Source organism: Alosa pseudoharengus, unplaced genomic scaffold, assembly GCF_046254945.1.
Source record: "Alosa pseudoharengus isolate Yale_2024_CS ecotype anadromous, Long Island Sound unplaced genomic scaffold, YU_APseudo_1.1 YU_APseudo_1.1_scf_15, whole genome shotgun sequence".
NCBI classification, from domain to species: Eukaryota; Metazoa; Chordata; class Actinopteri; order Clupeiformes; family Clupeidae; genus Alosa; species Alosa pseudoharengus.
In genome coordinates, this window is record NW_027468620.1 from 23,487,217 (window position 1) to 23,506,339 (window position 19,123).

Below are 19,123 nucleotides of genomic sequence, written 5' to 3' on the forward strand. Positions count from 1 at the left end.
CATGATCAGTTAGCTTAATCGCGTTACCACAGGTGGCTATGACTACCCCTCTAGCCTACACCCTAACTCACTTGAATTCACTCAGTTGAACTTATAATTTTGAGCAAACAAGATTTCCGTTTTCCAAATTTAACTCCAATAACTCAATTTAAAAGACGTCTTACTTACAGTGAGATTCAAACTTACACCTTTCCTTTAACTTCAATGAAAGCCACAACCACTTAAAAAAAACATTTTATATCATCCAGGATTCTCAAACACTCAGAGCCTTTATCCCCTCATCCTCGTTTAATTTTTAATCTTTGTGATGGCTGCAGATATTTTATGGTAGCCTATAAAAAGCCTACCAATTTTGAATTCCTAAACATTGCTCATGTGTTTTGGGTTAATCTCAGTAAACCACTGTTCAGTGTTTTGAGTTAATTTTTCATTGCCTGTGTCCCGATGTTCATTGCTGGCTACGTCTAGACTACTTTTGCTTTAACATTTGTAGGAATAATAGACTAATGTGATGACTAATGCAAATAAATAAATAAATACAGTCTGTATGCCTATGTATAACAGCACATTATCTTTTTTTCATAGATTCCTTTATGGCTTCCATGGAAGTCAGAGGACACTTTTTATTTCCCACACCTTTATCTTTTCATCAGATATTCTCCGCTGAACAATAATAATGTAGCATAAGAGATTGTTTTTGGTTTTCACATTAATGCACATGTAAATACTGTATCATACATTTTTTAATAAAGTGTATATTAAAAAGAAGTATTTTGCGTTTCCTCGTTTTATGTGTTATAAACGTTGACTTGTGTGTGTGTGTGTGTGTGTGTGTGTGTGCGCGCGCGCGTGTGTGCGTGTTGCGTGTGCGTGCGTAAACGCAACTCCAATATGCACATTATAATTAAGTATAGGCTACAGGAAAATCAGTGAACAGCCCATTAAATTCACCTGATCCTCTACTCACAAGGACCTCATAAAATGTCTCCAGCAACAGTAGCCTAGCTATCGAAACCTAATGATTCTGCTCAGACATTTACGTGAACAAATGACAGTTGGTAGGCCTGCTTTGAACGCAGCATGCAACAGAGTGATTTCTTTATTTCACCGGAAGATGGCGCTAAAGGAAATGTTCTGAACATCAAGTCAGCCTGTAGTACTTATCTAGCAGCCAGAATTCAGAATATCAATGTTGAGGAAATAGCACAAACACAAGCACAAGCAATAAAAAGGTAGGCCTAAGCTAGCCTAATTTATTTGTCCGTACTATTTGTTTGTTGGCATTTCTAGCCAAACAAATGTCTAAACTTTCAAAACAATGGTGTTAGGTTAAACGTATGGATGTAGGAGTGATTATATCGCCATATGTAGGCCCTATTTACTTTTCAAATAGCATAGACTATAAATAAAAATGATTTCACACAAATATTTCCTAGGTCTACTGAAGCATTGATTTACAAGAGTAAAGAAAATGATGTAGGCCTAGTTTACAGAGCTCAGGGTAGCCTGTTCATAACCTAGAATATTTTAATGTGACTAATTGAGGCTTAGGTCTTGGCTGTTTATTATTAGTTTCAGTGTAGGCCTATATTTAAAAAAAAGTTGTTTACAATCTTACATTCACTGAAGATAGGCTATCTTAGGTTTTCAGCCTACCGTTTGGGCTATTGCAGTGTGAGCGTCAGCCAATGACTGCGTTTTGCGATTCTGGCTTTGGGGTGGGGGGGATAAAAATCATTTAAAAAAAACTCTCTCTTCTCTTTCATCACAACGCAAGGCTTCTCGGGATACATTGTAACCGGGGGCGCCATATTGGAGTTTAACTATTGTTATAAATAGAGACGGGGCTGCTGCTGGCTGAGTTTACATGTTTTCTACAAGTTTGTTCTGATTATCCAAAGAAATTTCAGTGGAGGGTCATGAAAGAAATGTCAGCGTAAGTCTCAAACTTATATAAATAGAGCCAGTTGTCGCACTGGCCTTTCATTTCTGCTATTTTCTTAAAGGATTGTATAGCTAAGCTAATCGGCGAGGAGAGCAGTAACGTCAATTGGGGTAGCTAAGTTAGCATTAGCTATTTAGTCAGACTGTTGTAATTGAGCTCGCTTCCCGACCTAGCATACTGATATTAGCTATTTTGCTAACAAAGGCCTGGGAATGAAGGGATGGTCATGTATTGATCTTGCAGTAGATGAACACTAATTAGTGTAACCAATAACATGGCCTATAAATGGTATTATCACTCACGCTGTCAAAGAGCTGGTCTCTGTTGTTTTTCGGCAGCTAACAGTTGGTTAGCATGCATGGTAGCTAACTAGCTAGGGGCAGGTTTATCTGCAGTTGGCCTGGTGGCTAGCCTTCTACCGTTGGGCTAGCCACCCCAGGTAGGTAGCAAGCTAAATGGTTGTGTATTTGGGTATCTACGACTGTGTTTTGCTGTTGTCATATCAATAATGTACTCCACTTCATCATCAACTCTTTCACAAATGACAGGTGTTAAGTTAATCGTAATTAAAATCACGCTAAGCTTATACTAACGCTAGTGTTAGCTATTTTGTTTTAGCAAGCTAACGTAAACGTTATCCAATAACGTTAACATCGGCAAAACGGTATATTGATAATCGATGTTAGCTGGTTGGTTTATTAGCAAAGTTGTTGCAGCCGACTGTGTGTCTCGTTTTCGCTTGCAAGACAACGATGTTTTGCATCTTCTGCACATTTCCAGGACTGTCTTAAATTATGAATATTTTTCACCTCGTAAACGTGCAACCTTACCAGCGAGCTAACTTGGGTCTTTGACACCTGATAAACGCCATGCTAGCAGCAACTGTCCGCCCCAAAGCTAGCAGCTAACCACTTATATTCATTAACGCCGTGATGTACGCATAGCTGTTTGTTTTGATCCGTCTTGTTAAGATGTGGCGCAATCGGTCTTGTCAGCGTAGGTGGTCGAAATGTGTCATGCCATTTCATTATCATGTCTGTCTAATGGTGTGAATTAAGTATTTGTCACCTGGAAAATGTCCATCATGACTTCCCCAGCGAAAGTGCACTGCGATAGCTTTGATAGAAATCAGTGAGTGTCCCAAATTAAATGTATGAAGAGGATGTTTTCCTGTAGTTTAGTCTGTCTATGCTGATGTACTCAACAATGTTGCATGTGTTCCCTCTCCACAGGGCCAGTGTCAGTACGCTTAGTGGGCAGCAGCAGCCTCAGAAACACTATGGCATCACCTCCTCCATCAGCCTGGCTTTTCCCAGGGAGATTGATCATATGTACACTCAAAAACTCATTGAGGCAATGAAGCCTTTTGGAGTGTTTGAGGATGAAGATGAGTTGAACCACAGGTGAGTAATGCATGAATAGGTGCACAGGAAATAACTTTAGCTGGGGCGACAGTTTGGTCATTTTTTCTGTCTATATTTAGCTGTTTTTTGGCTGATTTAGGTTATCACCCCCCCCCCACACACACACACACACACACACACACCATGTAAACACCAGACTGACCATCTGTCCACCATAATAGTCAATAAATAACATGAAATTGTCCTATATTATATATTCACTTGCATAAAAAAACGTCCACCTCCCCACCAACTCTCTCCCCATAGATTGGCAGTTCTTGGAAAACTAAATTCAATTGTGAAGGAGTGGATTTCTGAGATAAGTGATATCAAGGTAAGGTGATATATTCTGTGTCATTTTGAAATGACTCTAACGACAATTGCTATTTGTGTGTTTTATAGTAACCATCAGCCTGTGAAGTACAAACTGGAAGCATTACCTTCATGTTTATAATTGATAGTTTAAATTGATTGTAATCCTTGCCTAGTATGTTTGTTTAACTAACTGAAAATAAAATAAATTCACTTCTCTCAGAACCTCCCACCCTCAGCAGTCGCTAATGTTGGAGGCAAAATCTTCACCTTTGGCTCATATAGGCTGGGTGTTCACACCAAAGGTAAGCGGAGATCCATGCGGTGTTTGTTTTTGTTTTGTTGTGTTGTGATTTGTTTGGTTGTGCAAGTTGAAGCCATTCCTTTTTCTCCCTCACAGTTTAATCCCAACAGACTGTTTGATGCTGTTATTGTCCAAATGCATTGGAAATTCACATTTACTGTAGCCCCTTTTACACTGCCAAGATTTCCCGCAAATGTATGTACCTTTATTGTGGAACGCCTCTCTTTTTTACACACACCGAGGTGGAACGGCGGGTTGACGTGGCCTGCCAATTGTACCACTAGGCAGGGTAGACATAAAGGCGAAACAATTCATTCCGGCACCAGTGTAAATGAGTTAAGGCGGAATGGGGTAATCTGGGCGGGCGTTTTGATGACATTACATATGCCCAACCCACCACAGGAGATTTAAACTGACTGATCAAAAGCAGCAATAACAGAGACGGCACAGTACGGCAATCTTTAAATCCACAAAGCTTCCAGTCATTTAGCGCCTGAATGCAATCGGTTGCCATATAGGCTGTCCTAAAATCCAGCGATAAACATGAAGTCCTTGAGCATCTGTCCTAGCAAACTTTTACATTATCACATTATAACTACTGTTAGCCACATAACATCTAGAAGCTGGACATTAGCGAACATAGCTTAATGTCACTGTTTAACAAACAAACTAGCATGCTATGCAGCCAAACAAGAAAACACTGCTAAATGTAGTGACACTGAACTCTTACCTGTATGATCTACAAGTTATCCATAGTTAGTCCACTGTTATTTCCCTCATGCATTCTTCTCGATATGAGCTAGTTAGAGATAAAGATACTCTGGCCAGTATTCTACTATCACACAGGTCTGACTAAATTCAACGTTCTCTCCTGAAACACTTTGTTGTAACCTATATAGCCTATGGACCTGGCCCAAAACTTGCGATAGCAGGCTTTACCCTTACAAACTGTCATAGTATAATAGGCTATGCAGTTTCTGGCATCCATAAGAAAAGCGTTTGTAGATGAATGGCCAACATAACTTAACTGTATCCTACATCTGACTCCTCTTCGGGGAATAGCAAGGTTACTCTCCTTCACTAACGTGACGCACAACTTTATTTTCATACATTCACTTGATTAACAAGCTAGCCTACATGGCAATTAAGCACATTGAAGAGGCTTTCTGTTCATTTGTATCACATTTTATTTTCAGTTGTCAAAAGTTGTGGGGGCTAAAATTAGTGATGGAAAAATCCACAGTTCAAAAAATCATGCATAGTTCGTTCCCATGTGTTAGGCTACTAGTCACGCCCAATGTTGCACGTCACGCTTCATTTTGCTTGACATGAAGCATGTAGCCAATCGGACCTCTACAATGCTTTGCAATGATGCTAGTTTGTCGGACAGATGGGTGTAATCGTGTTTTGCAGTAATGAAGTTCAAATCTTGAAGTCATTGGTTACGTCACTACTCTTTTCCACACCTCGGTCTGCGTCATGTTAGAGAGTCACAAAGTGTTTATAGCCTTGAAGGGAATCCAGTGTCATTTCTGAAGTTGGCTACTGCAAAGGAAACTACATAAATCTGATAAAATAAAAACAACTTTGTAGTTGATCTGCATCTATTATTTTTAGGAAGCTGCTGTCATCAATAATGTACGTCTTGATTTGTGACTTGCTTGATTTTCATCACAGTGACTTGGGACTTGATTAAGACTTGAGGGTTAGGACATGAGACTTACTTGTGACTTGCACATGTGTGACTTACTCCCACCCACCTCTGGGGTGGATGAAGTATGCTATAGCAAAGGCCCGTGTTGAATAATGTGTACTATCTGACATTATGGTTGTTGAGATAGATGTAAAAATGTATAATTTTTTAAAGTATACTTTTGGGGTGTTTTGCCTTTACTCAGATAGGACAGTAAAGAGTGGCAGGAAGCGAGTGGGAAAGGGAGATGGGGTGGATTAGGGAAATGACTGTGACTCTAATTCAAACCCTGGTCCCTGTGGGCACTTGAACTAAAAATTGGTATGGACATTATAGGCACTTGCAGCACAGCCCCCACAACATGTACAGGTGCAAAAAAATTGAGTATCATGGGGGGGGGGGGAACATTCTGTAATTTATTTCAAAAAGTGAAACTTTCATATAACGTAGATTCATTACACATAAAGTGAGATAAGTGAGACTTTTGTTTGTTTGTTTTATTGTTATTCTAATCTTGATTACGGTTTACAGCTCGTGGAAATTAAAAATCCAGTATTTCAAAATGTTAGAATAAAGAATGTATAACATCGAAATGTTGACCTGAGAAGAGCTGTAATCAGCTAATGAAGTCAAAACATTATCCTGCTTATCCTCTGGTTGCTACTCATGTACGTAGGCAATAGTCATGCATTTATACCACGCAAAGGAAACATGAGGCTCAGTTTTAAATGAAACCGACATGTTCAGTTTTTTTGTACTACTTTCTTTGGTTACCAACAGTGATAGCAGTGGGTAATTTAGTTTGTTTACAAGTGATTACATTGTTGCGAAAGCTGCCTACTTCCCCATTTACTCATTTACACCGTCATCAGTCATGAGTCACAATCAAAATTGTGATTCACATCAGGTCCAAAACTTAATTGTCTTTTCCTTGGCCCATGCTCCACCTTTCCTCTTAAGTTTCATGAAAACGGGGGGAGTAGTTTTGGGGTAATCAAACTCCTTGGCTGATTTTCTTTTTTAGGACAGTCAGGGCTTTCCAGATCTGCAATAAACAGATACCATGTACCATGTAAAGGCAGAGAAATTGTGGTGTTAAAGGAAAATTCCGGTTTTTAGCACTTTAAGGTCCTTTTTCTGGTTTGTTTTGGATGAACTAGAGTGGTTGACACCGAAATTTTGACGATTGGTCCGGTCTCGACTTTTCTGACTCGTTCTGTTCAGGGTGGCTGCCAACAGGCATACTGTAGGCTACTCAAACATGTCCTAAAACAACCCTTAACGTTCGCTTTCAAAACTGTGCAACTCACCGAGTGGTTAGTGGAGTTCGTTGACTATTAAAAGCAAATATATCGGCGCAATGTATGATTTCCAGCCGTCTTATTTGCTAGGCCTATTGTGGAACTATTTATTCAGACACCTCACAACCATGTATAAACTTCCGTTCAAAAGAACCTGAAGCATAGACAGTGGCGCAGTAATATCAACGTGCAATGAGTCTTCCAACAGAAATCAATGGGATTTTACAAAATGCCAAAAAACACGACAGAAACAGTATTTCACTACGCTACTTGTTTTGGAACATCAACGAACACCACTAACCACTCGGTGAGTTGTATAGTTTTGAAAATAGGGTTGGGTATCGTTTGGGTTTTATCCGATACCGGTGCTAAATCAATACTTTTAAAACGGTGCCTGAACCGGTACTTTGTTTTTACAATAAAATGGTAAAGCATGAATTGCTTTTTTTTATTGATAAGACAAATTTGAACATGAAATTGAACTGTTATATTCAACTTACTATCAATATCTCAGTGCTCCTACGCATAATACATTTAAATGTTAAAACAGCTTGCCATGGATGCACACATAAGTAAGCTCTGCTTTCAAGTTTACCCAGTGTAGGCAGTTTGCCATAAGTTATGTTAAAACCGCTTGCCATAAAACTGCCAGTCATGGACAACGGCATTTGCAAGCAAGCTATTCTAACAGGGACTACTTTCCAGTTAATTCAGTGTGTTCCCAAATGCTTCAAGAAATGTCATGTCTTCCCCCATAACAATAGTTTTGAACATGTTCGGCTACATGTTCGGCTAAGTGTTTAGATTCCCAGCGCTAGTAGGCATTTTAACAGCAACTATGGCTATGCGCTAACACCAGTCAGCTGAGCTTAATTAGCGATAACTTACAGAGATGGTTCCGTAGCCTCTTTCACAGCTCAGTGACATCAGGTATGTACCCTACATATTTATGTTTTTGCCAGCTAACTTTTAACATGATCTTCATATTCATTGTGATGCTATATGTGCCTCATGCACATGAAAGATTAATATCATGCCATTATGTTGTTTAGAACACACTGTAAAATAAAGTTTTCACCTACAACTTTGCTGATAACATTTCAAATAAATGCCAGTTAGCGCATTAGCGAGGATATTGTGTAAAGTAGGCTATATTGTTGATGTTGTTTCATAGCCTTTTGCCTGTGTGTAGTTAGGCCCACTGCTAGATTTTGACAGGAGCTCGTGATCTCGCTTTAAAGCTACTTGGGCTCACGCAAGCTGTCAAACACTGTCCTCTCTCTCGCCTATGTGGTGCACCCCTCTGGTTTATACATCCAGTGTTTATGTTGGCTAACTGTATCTGGATGTGCTGCTATCAGAGCATACGATTTAAGCACCGAAATGAGGCACCGAAATCAACGTTATTATTCGATGCAGTTACTACCGCTTGCGTCGGCACCGGTGCCATATTAGAACCGTGTTTCGTGCCCAACCCTATTTGAAAACGAACGTCAAGGGTTGTTTTAGGACATGTTTGAGTAGCCTACTACAGTATGCCTGTTGGCAGCCACCCTGAGCAGTCAAAGGCGAGACGGGACCAATCGTCAAAATGTCGGTGTCCACCACTCTAGTTCATCCAAAACAAACCAGAAAAGGGCCTTAAAGTGCTAAAAACCGGAATTTTCCTTTAATATCCCTGGACTGTAACAGTTGAGGAGATGTAAGAAGTAAGACATGCGAAAGAAATGCCCTCAGCATGGTCAGTGAAATGTGATTGTCCATTTTGTGTTCCTAGGGGCTGATATTGACGCTTTGTGTGTGGCGCCCCGGCACGTGGAACGGACCGACTTCTTCCTGTCCTTCTTCGAGAAGCTCAAACAGCTAGAGGAGATTAAAGATTTACGGGTGAGGGTTCAGTAGATAATGGCATAAAATAACTTGCCATGTTGGTGCCTCAGACTTATTGTCTCCTTGATTTTTAAAACATTTTTTTTTTAATGACCCTCTTTTTCTCTTCAGGCTGTAGAAGATGCCTTTGTGCCGGTTATCAAATTCAACTTCGATGGCATTGAGGTACTGTGTTGTTGGAAGTACATGTTCTTAGGGATGTAACGGTATAAAAAATTTAACCTCACGGTTATAGTGACCAAAATTATCACGTTTTTCGGTATCATCACGGTATTTCTAAAAGTGTGTTCAATATGTTCAGAAAGCACTGATAGGCCTACACAAGCTGAAATAGTTTCAAAAAGTGTCCCGTTCACTTTTTTCTTCATGTTTAATTGGCTATGTGCTTATAGCTTAACTTACCCTACCATAACTTGGAGTTTGCTATTTTTGTTATTTGGATCCAATGAGTGAGACCAAAGTAAGCGTTCAAAATAAAACTTTAGGCTACTGTATTCTCCTGATAACGCGAGTGGAATGGATTTAATGTGGACGTGAACATAAAGACGCAGAGGGGCTACATGATACAGTGCACATTTTGCGGTGAAAATGTTCCGCCTTTTAAAATCAGGTGTAGCCTAATCCGAATCGTAGTTAAAACCATCAATTAGACAACAGAATCAGTAGGGTACCAGTTTTGTTTCATTGTACCAGGCCTACTGTATGTTAAAAGCAGGCTCGGATGAAGCTGGGAAGGATTAAACGCACGGTTTCCACACCGCGGTAATCAACCGTGATAATTATGATATTTGAAAAGAAAACGGTAATTGTTATCATCAACATTTTTATCGCGGTTTACCATTATACCGGTAATCGTTACATCCCTATATGTTCTCTTACAGATAATAGTGTGACCATTGAAGGTCAAGGGTGTAGCTCTTTCTTATACTTGGAAATGTGCACTACAAGGAACACATCTAGCATGATGGTGTGTCGAGTTATACGGAATTAATGGCCTCCGCTGCGCGTCGGGGAGTTCTTTGCCCCTCGCCCTCGTCCATTAATTCCATATAACAGGACACCTCGGCGGCCGTTATCCCTTACTTAAAATAAGTTTAAGAATGTTAAATTGGGTTAAATTAGGTAGGTGTGTGTATATATGTATGTGTGTACAGTGTGTATATGTATATGTGTGTGTGTATATATATATATATATATATATATATATATATATATATATATATATATTATATATATATATATATATATATATATGCATATATATATATATATGCATACATACATATTTCTAAAACTGATAGTTTCGGTCCTTGATAAAATAGCTGCATCTGACGTTGCTTGCCAACCATTCAGATAGAGGAAATATATTTCTTGGCGGAAGAGTCATTATCTATGAATAAATCTGTTCCATTTCTAGTTGCTGTGCCTTTACTTTATGAAACTTTGCCAGGTGTATATAAAGTAACAGTTTTAGAAAAGCAATAAGCCACTCGAGTCCGTGGGTTACACTGATTCTACAACAGTTAAGGGGGGGTTTTAGGCACTCCGCTACCGTGTCGTGCCTAACAACGCCCCTTAGCTATTGTAGAACCAGTGTAACCTACGGCCTCTCGGGGCTTATTGCATATATATATACACACCGGTGTGTGTGTGTATATATACACACACTTGAAATATGTTCTTTCATCTCTCTCTCTGTGCAGATTGATCTTCTGTTTGCTAGGCTTGCACTTCCATCCATCCCAGACAACCTGGACCTGAGAGGGGACTCCCTACTGAGGAATCTTGACATCAGATGCATTCGCAGTCTGAATGGTATAGACAAGCAGATACTTTTATGTTCTCTAGTGTTAACAGTAACATAAGCTGTACTTTGGTGTGGATATTTATTTATTTATTTATTTATTTATTTATTTATTTATATCAATCATATTTTATTTATGCTTCTGTGTTGCCGTTCTGTGCATAGGTTGCCGTGTCACTGATGAGATATTGTATTTGGTGCCGAACAAGGAGAACTTCAGGTTGACATTAAGAGCCATCAAATTATGGGCCAAGCGTAAGTCTGATGGGCATTTTGCGACTCATTGCACTGATTATGAGAAGCCCCAGGCAGTACCCACGTGATGCTAACTATATTGTGTTGACATTCCTGCTCAGGTCGCGGCATCTACTCCAACATGCTGGGTTTCCTTGGAGGTGTGTCCTGGGCAATGCTCGTGGCTAGGACCTGCCAGCTCTATCCTAATGCTGTAGCAGCCACGCTGGTCCACAAGTTCTTCCTGGTCTTCTCCAAGTGGTACAGTCCTCAATAAACTAGTGCTCTAGAATCACACAATGTTTTGAGTTGCTCTCAATAGTGAGGAAAACAATCTTGACAAGCATGCATGTAGTCAAAATGAGTCACTTTTGAACCCCTCACAGGGAATGGCCAAATCCGGTGCTTTTAAAACAGCCTGAAGACAGCAACTTGAATCTACCTGTGTGGGACCCTCGAGTAAGGTTTTTTCTTTACCCACTTTCCTTGTGTTTAGTGATGGCAACCTTATTGTAATGTAATGTTTAATTTGTTAGGGAGCTGGCCTTGGCACCAGATTTCATTAAGGCTTACCTAAAATGTTTTGTTATGGCATCACAGCTATTGGAATGGCGTTTGCGTATTCAGTGAATGACTGTGTTTTGCCCCTTTTTTTTTTTTTTTGTCTCCCCATCCCGTCCTCGCAGGTGAACCCCTCAGACAGGTACCATCTGATGCCCATCATCACCCCTGCGTACCCACACCAGAACTCCACCTACAACGTGTCCACCTCCACACGCACAATCATGAGCGAGGAGTTCAAAAATGGTGCGTAGGACAGGGAGACGTCTGGCAGCGTCGGTCATGTTCCAGCTCTCCAGGTTTTTCCTTTGGTACTAACTGTTTATTTGTCTGTTTTTGATAGGTTTGACTGTGACCGATGAAATCCTATTGGGTAAAGCAGAATGGTCAAAGCTCTTTGAGCCTCCCAACTTCTTCCAGAAGTACAAGTATGTAACATCTGTCTGCATTTCCGGTCATTGTTGTGTTCAATTGTGCAATGATTTCTTTGGCTGACATAACGTTGAAATGCCTTATACATTGAATCTATTGTGTGTTCTTTATTTTGTTGTTTTTTTTTATTTATTTTTTTAAAAACAGGCATTACATAGTGCTTACAGCCAGTGCATCTACAGAAGATAATCATCTTGAATGGTGAGTATTGAATGTACAGCAGCCTCACTGCCCATAGCCTTTGCTTTTCTGGTGTGATTCAGATTTCTCATCAGCCTCTCTCCCACCCCAACCCAGGATTGGACTTGTGGAGTCCAAAATCCGCGTGCTTGTGGGAAATTTGGAGCGGAACGAGTACATTGTTCTGGCCCACGTGAACCCCCAGTCCTTCCCAGGCTCCAAGGAGAGCCGCATCGAGTGAGTAGCATAGCACAAGGGGTTTCTGTTCTTACTCATACTGCTGTGATGTCACTTTGATGACCTCAGACCGTGTGGTTGAGCTGGTGAGCAGGTCATTGCCTGGACCCTTGATTGCTCGTACATGATTTTTTTTATGTCTACCTTCCACCACCTCACTGAATGAGTCATTTCATGTGTGTGAGGTCTTGGTTTGCATGGTGTGGGGGAAGCTGCCTATGGAGTTGACCGAGAATGACAGGAAAGATGTTAAATTCCTTCTGTTATAGGCAGGGGATTACCCATTGTGGTCTATCAACAACCACGTCCATTTCACACACTACACAGCATGATGCGGTATCTAACAACCACACACATTTGGCTTGTGGCAGTCGCAAATGCGCTGCTTGTTGTCATTTATGTCAAAAATAAAGACTTCACCGCACACTGGTGTAATATTATGGGTTGTGCATTTAGAGGGCACACAGGGATGTGTCAATTAATTGTGCTTTTTTTTTTTTTTTGTAGGAATGATTATGTCTCCATGTGGTTCATCGGCATCAGTTTCAAGAAGATGGAAAGCTCTGAGAGCGTAAACATTGACCTCACTTACGACATCCAGTCCTTCACAGATACCGGTGAGTTGGCTTCACAGAACATGTGTGTCTGGCCATTAAATAGCCTTAGTTGCTGAAATTGCCTTAATTTACAAAAACCAAACAAACATGTATGGAACCTGAATCCAATCGGTGTCTGCCATCTGCTCTCCAGTCTACCGCCAGGCCAACAACATCAACATGCTTAAGGATGGTATGAAGATTGAGGCGACCCATGTGAAGAGGAAGCAGCTCCACCAGTACCTGCCTCCTGACGTGCTGCAGCGCAAGAGAAAGGTACCACCCCTTACCATTCTTATCTGCTATCTAACACTTGCTCATTTTTATTAGTCGCCATCAATTCTTGAAGTCGGTGGCAGTTTCTTTTCCATCAAACCTTCTTATGCATATTATAAGGTCGTTTTGATAATGAGGCGGTTTTAAGAAACGTTTGAACGGTCATATCTTGCCTTGATATTACTGTAATGCTGAATGTAGCCCAGGAGCCGTAGAGGGACTCTGTTTGTTTGTAATCTCCGCTGCCCTCTCCCCCTCTACAGAGTATGGGTGACCCCAACCGCAGCTCCACCGGAGGGGACTCCAAACGCTGCTCCATGGACGGCAGCCAGCTGGACAGCTCCAGAGACACGGACACGGGGACCCCCTTCAGCTCGCCCACCCCCGTGTGCATGCCCTTCAAGGCAGAGGTGGATGCTGAGAGGTAGGGCAGCCCATAGTAAGGTGTTGAGATGTGGGAGAAGCACTGGATGATGGACTTTGAGATTAATGCGTGTTGTTTGTGGATAGAATTTAACAGACATGTTGTTTTTAAATGCTAGTGCAGAATATAACCAATCTAAAATGTTTGTGTAAAGTGGTTAATGCCTATATGCTGAAAACGCTTACAGTTCTAGACTTCTAAATAGGATCTCTTGAGGTGTCTCAAGTAACTCGCATGTCCTCTGTTTGTTCTCTGATGTGTTCCCTCCAAACAGCGTCACGCCCTCCAAACCTCCGGTCCCTCTGTTTGTGGAGAGCTCTCCCCCCTCGGAGGCTGAGCAGGGCATGTCCATTCCGGTCATCGGCTCCAGTGAGTGGTGTTTAACATTCACACGCACAGGCTTGCTTCTGTCATGCCTCTGCGACCTATAGAGTTTTACCTTGTGTTGGCTCAATAATTTGCCACACTTGGAGGTTTCGTGTTTGTCATAAAGATCATTTTCACATCTTATAATATTCTTACGCTATTGGTGTTTTTTTGGTCATCTCTCTCTCTTTCTTGTGGTCTCCTCCAGAGCCCGCAGCCTCCCCGGCAGCCAAGCCCCCCAGCCCGACCCCGGCTGGAAGCACCATCCCCACGGTGGTGGGCCGCAGTGTCATCCCACGCGCGTCCAGTAACAGCCCCACAGAGCTGCCCAACGGGGCCGGCCCAGCGCCCCCAAAGAGACCCCACTCTCCAACACTAGAGGAGCCCCCCAAGAGGAGTAACACAGACATGGTTAGGATGTGGCCTTGCACGCAAACAGACAACAGTACACAAAAAGGCAGTACACAAAAAAAAAACTATAAATGCACAAAAGACGGCACACAGAGACAATTATGGCAGCACACAAAAAGACTATAATGACAAAAACACAAAAAGGCAGCACACGGAAAGACCATACACTGTTGATATAGTTACTCCACTTGTCTTTTGAGTATGGTTCATGTATGTTGTTGATTGACAACTGGCCCTGAGGTTTTGTTGTTGTGGAACCCAGGGGTTTGCAGCGCCCCCTGCTGGAAGCACCATTCCCACTGTGGTGGGGTGCAGCGTCATCCCCTCCCAGGGCTCTCCCACCGGAAGCCCTGCTGACGACCTGCCCAACGGACTGAATGGATCGGCCAGCAAGAGACCCCACTCCCCCAGCCTGGAGGAGGCCACCAAGAGGAGCAAAGAAACAGAGGAGGTGAGCTGACCGGTCACAACCAGGGTGGCAGTGTATAATTCTGCTAGGATATTATCAATGTTCGATGTATTGTTAGATGTTTCTAAATAGCTCAGTAGTATCAATGAGATTGAAAGGTCTCTTTATGGTGTTTTTTGTCTTGTTCTCCCAGGATTTGCTGAACGAGAAGTTCATGAAAAGATGTAGATTAACATGTGGCCTTGTTTGTGTTTTTGTACAGCTGGTGTTCTCTGATGACTCTGCCTTTAAGGAGCCTCTTCCCCCAGCCAGCAATGGCCAGGAGAAAGGAGATGGGCCTGGCATGGTAGGCACCCAAACCCTCACAACTCTTAACTTGCCCATCCCAAACAACTTCACCAATGTGTGTCTTCAGATGTGTTCGAAGTTATTATGACCGCCGCGCAGCGAAGCGGCGGTCATATAGGTTTAGTCAGATTTTTTTTTTTTTTTTTTTTTTTTTTTTTTCGCATGTCCAAATTTGATGGGCATGTAACCCCACATGGATAGCATGGAACCATCGTTTTTTGTTTTGATCTGTAGCCCCCCCGCTGGACTGGACCTTGAGAACCGTAGGGCCAATTTTTTCCGTATGTTTGCCTCCAGGGGTCATCTTAACCCATTCCATGTGCAGTGCATAAACAGATACACACGCACACACATACATTCACAGTAATCATACTTATGACACATACTCACACAGTAGACATATGTACGCATGCATGCACATACGCAGGCACACACACAAGCATGCACACACACACACCCACACACACACCCACACACATAAACATAAACATGTACACGCACACATGTACACGCACACATGCACACAAGAATTTCTCAGAATTATGAACAGGCAAGATGGGGGTGGGGTTGTATAAAATTAATTTTACATGTGAAATCTATGAACTAATCATGTTTTGGTACTTGTTGTCTAGCAGATACCAGTCAGAATTGAGTGTGGATAATGCAATTTAGTGAGACAGTTAGAATCATATAGGCCTTTCAGCGTGAATTATTTTTGTGGAAAAAATGTGCTGGACTGGGCGGCGGTCATATTTTGTACCGCTCTGCGGTACATCTAGTTTTAGTTAGTTTGGCAGTAGCCAATTGGAATGATTGACAGCTGTCACTGACCTCACATCCACATTTTTGAAGGGTAAAACCTGCTATACCTGTTTGCTACGTCACACGGCATAGCAAGCATCTTCCCCATTCTCCTCCACTTTAATGATAGTTCTAGGTTAAGATTACCCAATGACCACAGGGGGTGAGGGTGAACATTGCACATACAATTTCCACTTCAATTGAACATTGCACATACAATTTCCACTATCGCCTTCAAAATCAAGCTTTCGGATAGGCAAACTCATGAAATGGCTCTAGCAACCACTGTCGCTGTAGCTGTCGTTTTGAGAACGTAGGCCCATTCCATATCAAGAGTTTGATCTCCCTGTTGACCTTTTCAGATGGCAGTTACAAGTTAAGTATTGAGTGTGTCGAGTGTAAATATAGGTCAGTATAGGTTCTGTGAGTATCGCTACTGTGAGTGACCTCTGTTTCCGCCCACAGGACGGCCATGGTGGCACAAAGCCCATGCCCATACCCACCATCGACACGTCACGAACACAGGTAGGGCTCGGAAACCCGCGTCGCTGCTGTGGTCAGCACAGGGCATTCCTCGCATTTACGTTCCTTTCCAGTGGCATGAAACGTGCAGGGTGAGCATGTGTTGTGTGTTTGTCTGCAGAGACTACCCAGCAAGGAGCTGCCAGACGCCTCATCCCCCATCCCCACCAGCAACCTCCGCGTGGTCAAAAACTCTATCAGACTCACCCTCAACCGATAGCAGTGGGGCAGCACAGGTAACTCTGATTAGACGTGACTGCTTGTAGGTGGTGCGTTAAAGAATTAATTTTCTTTATTTTTGTTCTCCTCTCCTTAATTTTAAAAAAGAAATGCACATAAAAAGAAACATTAAAAAAAAAAAAATCGGAAAAGAAAAAAATAGTTTGGAGGCCACACTGAGTGGGTCTCCAGGAGCAAGACTACTGTTATACGTGTGAGGTTCTGCTTTTTAACCTTCCTCTCGCTCCCTGAAAAATGCAATTGTTACAATGACAAGAGGAAAAAGAACCAACCGAAATCTTTGTTCTATTAGTGTTTTTCATGGGTTTATTGTTTTGTTTTTCTTTCTTCCTTATATTTTTCAAGCTAGGTTCCCCCCTCCATATTGTCTATTTTTTTATCGCCTTAATGTGTCATGCTTGCTGAGTCCATGTACGGCAGCGTGTTTTTGAAATCAGACTTGTACATTAGGTAGCTTATGTATATAACTTGTCTTTAAAAAAAATCACTGTTAGTGTTTCAATACAGCTGTATTGTAGGTTTTTATTAACAAAAAAATATGAAAAAAATTGTCATGTTTGTTTGTTCCTGTATATGAGATTCTCCTCTGTTAGACAAAGAACTTTTCCGCCCTCCTTCCCATCCCCAAAAGTTTTGTAATCACTGTGCAGGTTCTGATACAGCTTCTGGAAGGAGATTCTTTTTTTTTTTTTTTTTTTTTATTATTATTTTGGGTGGAGGAGAATGTTTGGACCCGGACTCTGGTCAGAACGATGACGATCCATTCCCATCTGCTGGTCCCAGTGCTCTAGCCCTCTGACAGAGCTGACCTTTATCGTTCCCACACACATCAGCTTAGCCCTCAACCCAAACTAACACGCGTCACCAAGCGACCACATATGTATCCTCTAACCACATAGCAGAGAATTTTGAAAAGTGTGAGTGTGTGTGTGTGTGTGTGTGTGCGCGTGTGTGTGACCGAGAGCGCAAGATTGGGGTGTTGTGACAAGTTTGTGCTGTGAGGTTTGTGTTTGTATGACTGCGCATGTTCCTGACTTGTAATTCCCTGTGTTTAGGGTGTTCACCCACCTCTGCGCCTCCCATGGAGGTTCCTATAGGACTAGTTCACCCAAATTTCAAACTTTCCCAACAATGTTCTCACTTTGGCAATAGGCTATTGGAGAAAGACTGCAGCCTGTTTTCAGTCATCATTTTATAAGCTGCAGTCTTCTGTGATCTGATCTTGCACACTGGCTGTGGTCCTTAACACACAGTTGGATACTCACCACAGCAATTCTGAACCCATGTCTGAGATTGACATGAGTGCATCACAACAGTGTGGTTCAGTCTTTATGAAATTATGTTCAAACAGTGATTCACAAGGGTTTGACCCAAACCAGTATTGTTGGCAAGTGCAGGACTACACATTTTAGGTCCTGGGTGGATAGTAAAGTGTATAGCTACAGTAACAACATTAGATCAAACCCAGGCCTTACACCCAGCTATTTGACCTCCATCAAGGCTAGGACCAGACTGTAGGGTTTTCCCGAAATTTTGGCTAACTAGTTCGAAGAGCAGCTTCTCCATAGCTTGACCGTAGAAATGAGATTATATGAGAATTCCGTTTTATTCTTTCCAGGTAATGATCTACCATAAGCCACTGTTCAAAACTGGTTAGGTGTACAGACAAAGTGAGTGAGCGAGAGATGCCTGTGTATTTAATAGGGAGAAGGAAGGCTTACTATTCATTTTGGGGTTTCTTATTCTTTTATTTATATTTGCATATTTGTACCATGTAATTTTTATATCACAGGTATTGCAGTTAGATTTTCTTCTGAATGGCATTTACAACTCTCAACTTGAATCTTCTCATTGAACTTGGGGAAATGTCATTTTTCTTTTCTTTCTTTTCTTGTTTTGTAGGGCAACAAATTGTATTTGAAATGGTATTTTTGTATGTAATGTATATTTCCTCCTTTAAAATGAGACCATAAAACTCACAAAACCCCAGTTTGTTGTTGCGTGTTTTTTTTTTTCTTGGCGTCGAACTTTCTCTTGTTTTGTTTTATGTAGCCTATATAAACTCCCATGGACATTTTATTAACCTCAAAAACCACAGTAGAGTATCTAAAATGACTGAGCATCACCTGTTGTTGTCCCTCTACTCACGGCAAGCCCTTTCGAAATAAACACAGAAAGTTGTGAAATGCTTGTTTGCTCATCACGACTCATATATGTATATGTACACATAGAGTTGCGCGGGGTGCTGCCGCCCGTCTGAAGTATAACTTATGTTGACTGCTCCGTGTAAATAACGTCAGTTAGTATACCCTTAGGTCAACCAAATTATTTTACAATTTCGCCTTTTGCTATCTAGCTGTTTAAAAGGGGGCAACTTCCTTGTTCTTACAGAGGGAGATTCCCGCAGCGCCGATGGGCGTGAGATGTCGAAGGG

The 19,123-nt window shown here is 41.6% G+C and overlaps 1 protein-coding gene across 1 annotated transcript; it reads left to right on the plus strand.

The window, feature by feature from the left end:
• The first annotated feature begins 1,806 nt into the window (after positions 1-1,806).
• On the plus strand, positions 1,807-18,678 carry papolg (poly(A) polymerase gamma). The gene is made up of 23 exons (XM_076285940.1): positions 1,807-1,936; positions 3,178-3,348; positions 3,616-3,682; positions 3,884-3,965; positions 8,736-8,845; positions 8,960-9,013; positions 10,552-10,663; positions 10,818-10,907; positions 11,009-11,147; positions 11,273-11,345; positions 11,573-11,693; positions 11,791-11,875; positions 12,027-12,080; positions 12,177-12,296; positions 12,804-12,913; positions 13,047-13,168; positions 13,432-13,592; positions 13,867-13,961; positions 14,167-14,369; positions 14,632-14,820; positions 15,041-15,124; positions 16,393-16,452; positions 16,571-18,678. The coding sequence occupies exons 1-23, from the start codon at positions 1,920-1,922 to the stop codon at positions 16,667-16,669; spliced, it is 2,418 nt and encodes an 805-aa protein (XP_076142055.1). The 5' UTR covers positions 1,807-1,919; the 3' UTR covers positions 16,670-18,678.
• The last annotated feature ends 445 nt before the right edge of the window (positions 18,679-19,123 follow it).

What these genes read in the sequence shown, in the direction of transcription:
- papolg (XM_076285940.1), top strand. An exon ending in CCAGTCCTTCACAGATACCG is followed by an intron (nt 12,914 to 13,046) that starts GTGAGTTGGCTT and finishes TCTGCTCTCCAG; the next exon opens with TCTACCGCCAGGCCAACAAC. An exon ending in GCAGAGGTGGATGCTGAGAG is followed by an intron (nt 13,593 to 13,866) that starts GTAGGGCAGCCC and finishes CCCTCCAAACAG; the next exon opens with CGTCACGCCCTCCAAACCTC.